This window comes from Equus przewalskii, chromosome 28 (assembly GCF_037783145.1).
Source record: "Equus przewalskii isolate Varuska chromosome 28, EquPr2, whole genome shotgun sequence".
NCBI classification, from domain to species: domain Eukaryota; kingdom Metazoa; phylum Chordata; class Mammalia; order Perissodactyla; family Equidae; genus Equus; species Equus przewalskii.
The window spans coordinates 12,795,318-12,805,915 of record NC_091858.1 but is presented as its reverse complement, the minus strand read 5'-3'; the positions used below and the strand labels follow the sequence as shown (position 1 = coordinate 12,805,915).

General features: G+C 37.4%; 1 protein-coding gene across 4 annotated transcripts in view; it reads right to left on the bottom strand.

Moving 5' to 3' along the window:
• Positions 1 to 6,227: 6,227 nt before the first annotated feature.
• Positions 6,228 to 10,598, bottom strand: part of GTF2E2 (general transcription factor IIE subunit 2) — a 78,157-nt gene continuing 73,786 nt past the window's right edge. For all 4 annotated transcript variants that reach the window (XM_070598102.1, XM_008533825.2, XM_070598103.1 and 1 more), the window contains exons 7-8: positions 7,963 to 8,078; positions 6,228 to 6,742 (exon numbers count right to left, since the gene is read on the bottom strand). In XM_070598102.1, the coding sequence (XP_070454203.1) occupies positions 6,626 to 6,742; positions 7,963 to 8,078 (233 nt within the window). In that variant the 3' untranslated portion in view covers positions 6,228 to 6,625. The remainder of the gene's footprint in view (positions 6,743 to 7,962; positions 8,079 to 10,598) is intronic.

The window sequence follows — 10,598 nt, the reverse complement described above, 5'->3', positions numbered from 1 at the left end:
CCCAAATAGTTTGAACTCAAACAGGGCTACACCAAGACACATTATAATTAAATTGTCAAAAGTCAAAATCAAAGAAAGAATTCTGAAAGCAGAAAGAGAAAAGAGATTACATACAAGGGAAACCCCATAAGATTATAGGCAGATTTCTCAACAAAAACATTTCAGGCCAGGAGAAAATAGAATGATAAATTCAAAATATTGAAAGAAAAAAATTATCAACCAAGAATTCTATACCCAGCAAAGGTGGCCTTCAGAAATGGAGGAGAAATAAAAACTTTCCCAAACAAACAGACGCCGAGCTGGGAGCTCATCACCACTAAACCTGCCTTACAAGAAATGCTAAAGGGGGTTCTCTGAGTGGAAATAAAAGGACACTGATTAACACTGCAAAAACGTAAGAGCACTGTAAAACTCACTGGTAGTGGTAAATATATAGTCAAAGTTGGATTCTGTAATATGGTATGGGGATGCAAAATTCACTACAATTTTAGTTTAAAAGGTAAAAAAACAAACATTAAAAATAACCATAACTAATCTGTTATTGGTTACGTAATATTAAAAATATGCAAACCATAACACCAATAACCTAAAATGTGAGGGGGAGGAGATGTAAAAGTGTAAAGTTTAGGAATTCTATTGAAGTTAAGTTGTTATCAGTTTAAAATAGGGTGTTATAATTTTAAGATACTTTGTGTAAGCTTCATGGAAACCACAAGAGAAAAACCTGTAGTAGTTACACAAAAGAAGATGATAAAGAAGTGAAAGCATACTGATATCAAAACATAAGACAGCAGGATATGAAACGAGGAACAACGGATCTATAAAACAGCCAGAAAACAATTCACAAAATGGCAACAGTGAGTCTTTACCTATCGATAACTAGTTTAAACATAAATGGATTAAATTTTACAATCACAACAAATAGAAGGACTGAATGGATTAAAAAACAAGATGATATGCTGCCTAAGAGAGACTCATTTTAGCCTTAAAAATACACATAGATTGAGAGTGAAGAGATGGGAAGAAATATTTCAAGCAAATGGTATCAAAAAAAATGAAGGAGTAGCTATACATATATCAGACAAAACAGACTTTAAAAAGAGACAAGGATGGTCGTTATATAATGAAAGGGGTTAATCCATCTGGAAGATTTAACAATTATAAATATTTATGCACCCAACATCAGAGCACCCAAATATATAAAGCAAAAACAATACAGCTTAATGGAAAAATAATGGCAATACAGTAATAATTGAGGACTTTAATACCCTGTTCTCAACAATGGATAGACCATCCAGACAGAGAATCACTAAGGAAACAGGAGATCTGAATAACACTATAAATGCAATGAACCTAACAGACATAATGCAGAACATTCTATCTGACAACCACAGACTACACATTCTTCACAAGCCCACTTGGAACATTTTCCAGGGTTAGGCCACAAAACAAGTCTTAGCAAATTCAAGAAGACTAAAATCATGTCAAGTATATTCTCTGACCACAATGGTATGAAACTAGAAATCAGTAACAGGAGGAAAACTAGAAAATTCACAAATACACGGAAATTAAACAATACTCTCCGGAACAACGAATGGACCAAAGAAGAAATTAAGGCAGAAATAAAAAAGTATCTTGAGACAAACAAAAATGGAAACACAACATACCAGAACTTATGGGATGCAGCAAAAGCAGTTCTAACAGGGAAGTTCACAGCAACAAACACACACATCAAAAAACAAGAAAGGTCTCAAATAAACCACCTAACTCTACACATTAAGGAACTAGAAAAAGAACAAACTGAGTGAAAAGTTAGCAGAAGGAAACAAATAATAAAGATCAGAGCAGAAATAAATGAAATAGACAAGAAAATAGAAAAGATGAACAAAACTAAGAGTTGGTTCTTTGAAAAGATAAACAATATTGACAAACCTTTAGCTAACCAAGGAAAACAGAGGACCCAAATCAATAAAATTATAAATGAAAAAGGAAACATTACAACTGATACCACAGAAGTACGAAGCAGAGACTATGGACAACTATACCCCAACAAACTAGACAATCTAGAAGAAATGGGAAAGTTCTTAGGAACATCTAACCTATGAAGTCTGAATCAGGAAGAAACAGAAAATCTGAACAGATCAATTACTAGTAGGAAATTGAGTCAGTAATCAAAAATCTCCCAATGGAGAAAAGCCCAGGAACAGATGTCTTTACAGGAGAATTTAACCAAACATTTAGAGAATTAACACCAATCCTTCTCAAACTCTTTCAAAAAATCGAAGAGCAGGGACACTCCCATACTTATCTTATGGGGCCAGCATTACCCTGATACCAAAACCAAAAGAGGACACTAGCAGAAAAGAAAACCACAGGCCAATATCTCTGTATCTCTGACAAATACAGATGCAAAAATTCTCAATAAAACACCAGCAAGCCAAATTCAGCAGCACATTAAAAAGATCATTCACCATGATCATGTGAGATTTATCCCTGAGATGCAAGGATGGTTCTACATATGCAATTTAAGTAATGTGATACACCACATTGATAGAATGAAAGAAAAAAATCATACGATCATCTTAACAGAGACAGAAAAAGCATCTGACAAAATTCAACATCCATTCATGATAAAAATTCTTAACAAATTAGGTATAGAAGGAGTACACCTCAACATAATAAAAAGGCCATCTATGACAAGCCTGCAGTTAACATCATACTTAATAGTGAAAGGCTGAAAGCTTTTCCTCTAAAATCAGGAACAAGACGAGGGTCCCCACTGTTACCACTCTTATTCAATATAGTACTGGAGTGCTTAGCCAGAGCAATCAGGCAAGAAAAAGAAATAGAAAGCATTAGAACTGGAAAGGAAGAAGTAAAACTGTATTTGCAGATGATGTGATTTTATATATAGAAAATCTTAAAGACGTCACAAAAAAACTGTTACATCTAATAAACAAATTCAGTAAAGCTGCAAGATATAAAATTAACATATAAAATCAGTAGTGTTCCTAAACACTAACAACAAATTATCTGAAAAAGAAATAAAGAAAACAATCCCATTTACAATAGCATCAAAAACAATAAAACACTCCGGAATAAATGGAATGAAGGAGGCGAAAGATCACTACACTGAAAACTACAAGACATTGATGAAAGAAATTGAAGACAGAAATAAATGGAAAAGTATCCTCTGTTCATGGATTGAAAGAATTAATCTCATTAAAATGTCTATACTACTCAAAGCAATCTACAGATTCAATGCAATCCCTATCAAGATTCCAATGGCATTTTCTACAGAAGTGAAAAAACAATCCTAAATTCATATGGAACCTCAAAAGACCCTGAATATCCAAAGAAATCTCGAGAAAGAAGAAGAAAGCTAGAGGCATCACACTAAAAAGCTAAAATAATTAAAACAGTATGATACTGGCATAAAAACAGACACATAGACCATGAAACAGAGCAGAGAGCCCAGAAATAAACCCAAGCATACATGGTCAACAAATATTTGACAAGAGAGCCAACAATATTCAATGGAGAAAAAACAGTCTATTCGATAAATGGTGCTGGGAAAATTGGATACTCATATGTAAAAGAATGAATCTAGACTCTTATCTTACAACACTCACAAAAATTGACTCAAAATGGATTAAAGGCTTAAATGTAAGACCAGAAACTATAAAACTCCTAGAAGAAAACATAGGGAAGAAGCTTCTTTTTTCTTTTTTGCTGAGAAAGATTCACCATGAGCTAACATCTGTTGCCAGTCTTCCTCTCTGGTTTTTTTCCCCCTTCCCAAAGCCCCAGTACATAGTTGTATATTCTAGTTGTACATCCTTTTAGTTCTTCTATGTGAGCTGCTGCCACCGCATGGCTAATGACAGATGAGCGGTGTGGTTCCATGCCTGGGAACCAAACCCAGGCCACCAAAGTGGAGTGTGCCAAACTTTAACCACTAGATCATCAGAGCTGGCTCAGAAAAAAGCTTTTTGACCCAGGTCTTGCAGTGATTTTTTGGATACGACGCCTAAAGCAACAAATCAAACCACAAGCAATAAATCATAAATAGACAAGTGGGACTACATCTAACTAAAAAGCTTCTGCACAGCACAAGAATCAAAATGAAAAGACAACTTGCAGAATAGGAAAAAATATTTGCAAGTCATACATATCTGATAAAGGATTAATATCCAAAATATAAAAAGAATTCATACAACTCAATTGCAAAAAACCCCAAATAATCCAATTAAAAATGAGCAAAGGATCTGAACATTTTTCCAAAGAAGATATACAAATAGCCAACAGGTACATGAAAAGATGCTCAATATCACTAATCATTAGGGAAATGCAAATCAAAATCACAATGAGATATCACTCACCACAATGAGAGAGTTTGATGCTAGCCTGTTAGAATGGCTAGCATCAGAAAGACAAGAGAGGAACGCTAGAGAGGATGTGGAGAAAGGGGAACCCTTGTGCACCGTTGGTGGGATTGCAAACTGGTATAGCCACTATGGAAAACAATATGCAGGTTCCTCGAAAACTTAAAAGTAGAACTACCATATGATCCACAATTCCACTTCTGGGAATATATCCAAAGGAAGTGAAAACACTATGTCAAAGAGATATCTGCACTCCCGTGTTCATAGCAGCATTATATACAATAGTCAAGACATGGGAACAACCTAAGTGTCCACCAACAGATGACTGAATAAAGATGATGTGGTATGTATGTGTGTAAACAACAGGGATGGACCTTGAGGGCATTATGCTAAGTGAAGTAAGTCAGACAGAGAAAGACACATACCATGAGAGCTCACTTATATGTGAATTCTTTAAAAAAAACAAAAAAAACTCATAGAAATAGAAATCAGATTTTGTGGTTACCAGAGGCAGGGGGTGGGAGAAGGGGAAACTGGATGAAGGTGGTGAAAAGGTACAACTTCCAGTTATAAGATAAATGTACTAAAGGATATAATGTACAACTTGAGGACTACAGTTAATACTGTTGTATGATATATATGAAAGTTGAGAGTAAATCCTAAGAGTAAATCCTTGCTCATCACAAGGAAAAAAATATAAAAAATATATATCCATTGAGATATATATGAGATGATAGATGTTAACTAAAATTACTGTGGTAATTATTTCACAGTATCTGTAAGTCAGATCATTATGCTGTACAGCCTAAATTTATACATTGCTGTTATGTCAATTATCTCTCAGTAAAACTTGAGGGGAACAAAACACAGGACAGTGTGTAAAGACCACAAAAAGTACTTGGAGATAAGCTTGCTCCAGATTTTTTACAGCAAAATTAGTTTTACAACATGAGACATTAAAGTTCCTCCTTACTAGCACAAAAACTCTTAAGAAGCAAGACATGTTGAGTTTCCTGTGTTCTAAATTACCATGGGGAGCCTCAGTTTTACATCTTCTCATGCCATGTTCTGGCGCTTGGATGTAAGAAAGAGGTAAGCAATAAGATAACACTAGAAATGGATGAGAAGTAAATAGGATAAAAAGAACTAAAACAGCAAAAAGGTTCCTTGTCATCTGCACAAAGTACTCACTCCTTTGGGTTATCGTTACACCTTTTCTGAGAACGCTATACCTTGTTTTTTTAATCCACTACAATTTCAATTTTATGATATGAGCACTGTAAGGATCAACCCAAAGGACCATCACAGACCACATCACAAGCACAGATAAGGAAAATGGGTAGTTTGCCATAGAAGGCTGGAATGACGACAGATTTCCTTCCTGTAAGTCACTATGACTCTTAAGAACCCTCACATGTGATAATGGCTCTCATGAGCTCAGCCAGTGATGAGGAGACAGAGGAAGTCTCTAAGAAGAACCTCAGGGTTAAGTCCCGTGAGGGCTGCGACATGGTAAAGGTGATGTTCAGGTTGGCAAGAAGACTTTATGTATCTTTGTTGGGGACGGCATGAGACCATGACTTGTGAAATACAAGAGGATAAATATTGATGTATCCTTTTAAAAGTAAACACTAAAAGTCAGACATAGTCTATCTTTATTGCCTCACTTGCCAACAAGAGGCACACTTCATGTTCCAGTTGTAAAATCCATATGCTCAGCAACACAGCACAGATCACAGTTTTCAATGATGTCCCAAATATGCACCCTGTGGGAGTTAAAGGCTGGAGCTTCCAAATGTCATTGCCAAGAATGGAAAGAAACAAACTGAATTCAGGAACATCTTACAGCTCCTTCTACAATGATTTTATTATAAATATGTCCTTCTGGAATAAACAAATATTGCATTCAAGACTATCTGCAAACTTGTTCTAAAGTAATAAAAGAGGAAAAATGGAACCAGGAACCACTTAGAAGTAGAGATAAATAGCAAAGACACGTGCATGCCATGCTATGTGCCTTTCCCCTAAGAAGTAACAGAAGGTTAACAGGGACTATCACATTTCTCATTAGCCTATTCAATTAAAATAAGCTTTGAGTTTGGTAATTTGCACTTGTCCTGTAAACTGAATGCTCCTCTCCTCAGTCCTAAGAAGTAGAATGGGAAGACAGTCGTCAGAGCCCAGCATCAACAAGAAAGATCTTGACTTTGTAACTCTTTGCTCATGGACACAACTGTTCACTATTTGCTGGGGGCAATGTCCGAGTAGTCCTTGAGCACTCCAGCCAAGTGTTCATTGTGAGTCTTGAACCGTCGCTTTTTCTGAGAAGCAGGCTTTTTCCTTCTCTGAATAGGGGCCTATAGGGAAAAGTAAAAACAGTTAGAAACAATAACTCCTTAGAGGGGCAGGACGGTGAGGAGTCCTAAAGATGCCCAGAAGCCAGCAGCAAGAATATGCAGGCTTTTTGACCTTTTTTTCAGCTTCACAAACAAATCCCAACACAATCCCCAACCACAAACGAGAACCAGTGCTTTCTGTCATGATGAATGGTATACCTCCACCTGGAATAAATGGGCTGGCACATTTATAGATGGATTTTCACCTCTATTACCAAGTTTAAAAATATATCCACAATTACCATTTAAAAAAGATCTGAAGTGAATATGGCAAAATAGAGTTGGCAAAATTAGGAAGTGGATGATTAAACAAAGATTTGTTAAAATAATTCTCTATTCTTTTCTGTATACTTGAAATATTAACCTCACAAGACAAAAAAAATTAACAAAACTAAGCAATGATAGGAAACCATAAAATGCTGCCATTACATTAATTCATGGAGATCGCTGGCAATAAATCTTCCCTTTTAAGGAGTCCTAAAAATTCACTGAACACACACACACACACACAAAATCAAAAAGAAGACAAGCAGCTACAAAGCCTGGTGGTGGAGGAGGGAAAGAGGGAGGGAGGCCGAGCAGCTACAGGCCAGGGTTCTGGCGAATTATCCACATCCTAGCTCTGTAGCTGTTAAAAGGCAATTCACAAATCTTCATTCAATTACAAATCCCTCCTCTGAGCAGGATTTGGGGCTATAAAGACAGTAATATCTGGTATCTAAGGGATCTGAAAGTCAACAAGGACAATTCAATGTGATCAGGTCGAACGCAGAGCCAGGCTCCAAGACCACACGGCTCATGGAAAAGGGGGAGGGGAGCACAACTAAGGCCTTCAAGGCCAAGATGATTGAAGCAGGCTCCTGCTAGAAACTGAGAAGGCAACAAGTGGGCACCCAAAAAAGTTTGTTATGGCTGGAGCTTAAGAGTAGGCACCACTACAACAGAGGCTGGAGGGCTGATGGGGAAAGCGTTCACATGCTTGGGGAGGAGCACCTGAGGGCAAAGAGATCAGCTGGCCCTCAATAAACCAGACATGATCTGGTTTGCATCTGACCAAGATCACTGGATTAGGACACTGAGAAAAAACTGGAAAGGAGTAAATTCAGCTTTTCAGAGAGGTGAAGAGGAAGCAGGCTAACAGTTTGAAAAGAGGATTTCATTTTTTTCTAGAGATTACATACCACTTTCTTTGGTCCAGATTCCTGCATGGAAGAAATACCCTGTCGTTTCAGATATTCTTCAATTTTCTCCTCATCCATTGAATCCACAGTGACACTCCTCCACAGTTTCTGAAACTCTGTGCCAACAAGATAGTGCTTATTTTACAATAGGTGTTGACAAGCTATATAGTATTTCAGTGATGGAAATCCAGGCTTCAATATTATCTCCTCTGGCCTAAATAAGCACATCTGAGATTTCATTATAAAAACAAAGGAAGCAAGACAAGAACATGCAAATGCTGGACACTGAGTAGCAGAGGGGCCTGGGACGCGAACTGCATCATTACAGATCAGACAGCAGTCGTCTATGTTTAGAGTCTGGTACATGAAGGGATGTAGTTGAGGTCTCCCTGCTTTCCTGGGGAAGAAAAGCAGCTGACACTCTCCTTTAACAATCAGTTCTCTCCACTGCAATAGTTCAAAATTCCTGCTCATTCCGATGCCAGTGTACTCCATTTCCTCTCCTATCAGTAAAAAGAAACACATAGGGAGATAGGGAACCAAAGTTTTATACGGAAGTAAGGAGCTATAACAGTTTATTTTGAAATCAAATAACTTGGGGATGGGTGACTAAGAAGTTATAAGGGGGGAGGGAGCAGGACACTGAGATAGAAACACTGTCTTTTGGCCGCTATGAAACAAAGGAGAAAGGCCTTTCGTCCAGCCTACATCTTGTCTTCAGAGACCCATGGCCCCTCTGCCACATCACTAGTTTTGCATCCAAAAGAGATCACAATTGGGAGATGTCTGAAATTAAACTTGTTTGCATCTTCAGTTCTGTCCCTAAACACAGGCTCAACTAACTGCTTATCAACATCTACTTTCCAACACAAGAAAATTTCTTGTAATGGCAAATCATAAGCTACATGCACTCTGGAATGCAAAAAAAGGGGAAGCTCCCTGAGCACCCAGGGCTATTCACCCAGGGCTATTCACCCAGGGCCGGGTGTTCACCGGGGCCTCCTATTCACAACAGGCCTCACGCACAAAAATGTGAACAGGATCTCTGGAAGCCTCATCAAGGCAGTGACAGCACCACCTCCTCCTTTCACCCCCTCCTTTCATTCCAGGGCCGTTACCTTCCCGTAGGCTATCAGCATGGGCCATTCACAAGCTATGAATAAAGCAGGCAGGCAATACTGTGCTGGACTGGATTTTTCTCCTTCTCCCTCCTTTCCTCCTTCCTCCTTTCTTTCTTATTTCAATACATGCTACATGAAGCAAATGACGCCTAAATAGTGCGGACTCTGGTGAAACTTAGGAAATGTTTTCTGCCACACACTGAAAGGCTTTTTGTTGACGGTGACCAAATACAAAAATGACAATCTCCTACAAAGAATTCAACCTGGGCACAAAGTTATTTAAATCCTAAAACAGCTCTAAATAAAAATTTTTGTATTTTCAAGATATATTAGGGGCTCTTTCTCCTTTATGCTCACTTTTCATCTGCATACATTATAGAAATCAGTTAACAGATAACACTGTTTGCTTGCATGACTTTTTCAGCCTCTTGAACAGCTATAAGCTGCTGGATAGCAAGGAATTCTATTTTCCTAAGTTTCCCACTAATAGTAGCAGTGACCCTAGCAAGTCCTTATCAATTTGACTATTGAATGTATGAAATGCTATTGTCTACTATTGTCGAGGCGCCACAGAGTATCTGTCTTCCTTTTACACTTTTAAACTTTATTTTAAATAATTTTACATGAACAGAAAAGCTGCAAAGATAACAAAGTTCCTGTACACCCTTTACCCAGGATCCCCTAATGTTAACACTTTATATAATCTTAGTAAAACTACTGAAACTAATAAACAGTGATACAAGCCTATTAACCAATCCACACACCTTATTCAAATTTCTTTAGTTTTACTGCCAGTGTCCTCTTCCTGGTCCAGGATCCAGCTGAGGATCCCACACTGTGTTTAGCTGTCATGTCTCCTTGGTTTCTTCCCATCTCTAAGTGTGCCCAGTCTTTCTTTGTCTCTCATGACTATAACACTTCTGAAGAGTTCTGGTCACTTATTTTATAGAATGGCCTTCAATTCGGGGTTGTCTGATATTTCCTCATGATTAAACCAAAATTATGCATTTTGGGCAAGAATATCACAGAAATGATGGTGTGCCCTTCTCTGTGCATAATATGAAGCATACATGATGTCAATATGTCTTATTACTAGGGCTGTTAAACTCATCATTGGTTAAGCTGGTATCTGTCAGATTTCTCCACCACGAAGCTATTATTTTTCCCCTTGTAATTAGTAAGTATCTCATGGGGAGATTACTGAGGCTAAGCAAATACCTTGTTTCTCATACTTTTGCTCACTAATTTTAGTATCCATTAACAGTTTCTGCCCACAAGAATTATTACTTGTGGGTTTGCCTAATGACAAATTATTTCCATCATTCTTTCCATATGTGTGAATCAGAATTCTACTGTAAGGAAGAGCTGTTCTTTCTCCAATTTATTTATTCAACTGTTTATTTAATTTAGTATGGACTCATGGATACTTATTTTTTTCATGAATTATAATCCATTACTATCATTATTTATTTTTTTATCCAAACATCTTGGCGCTGTCATTGAATGCCCCTGCAG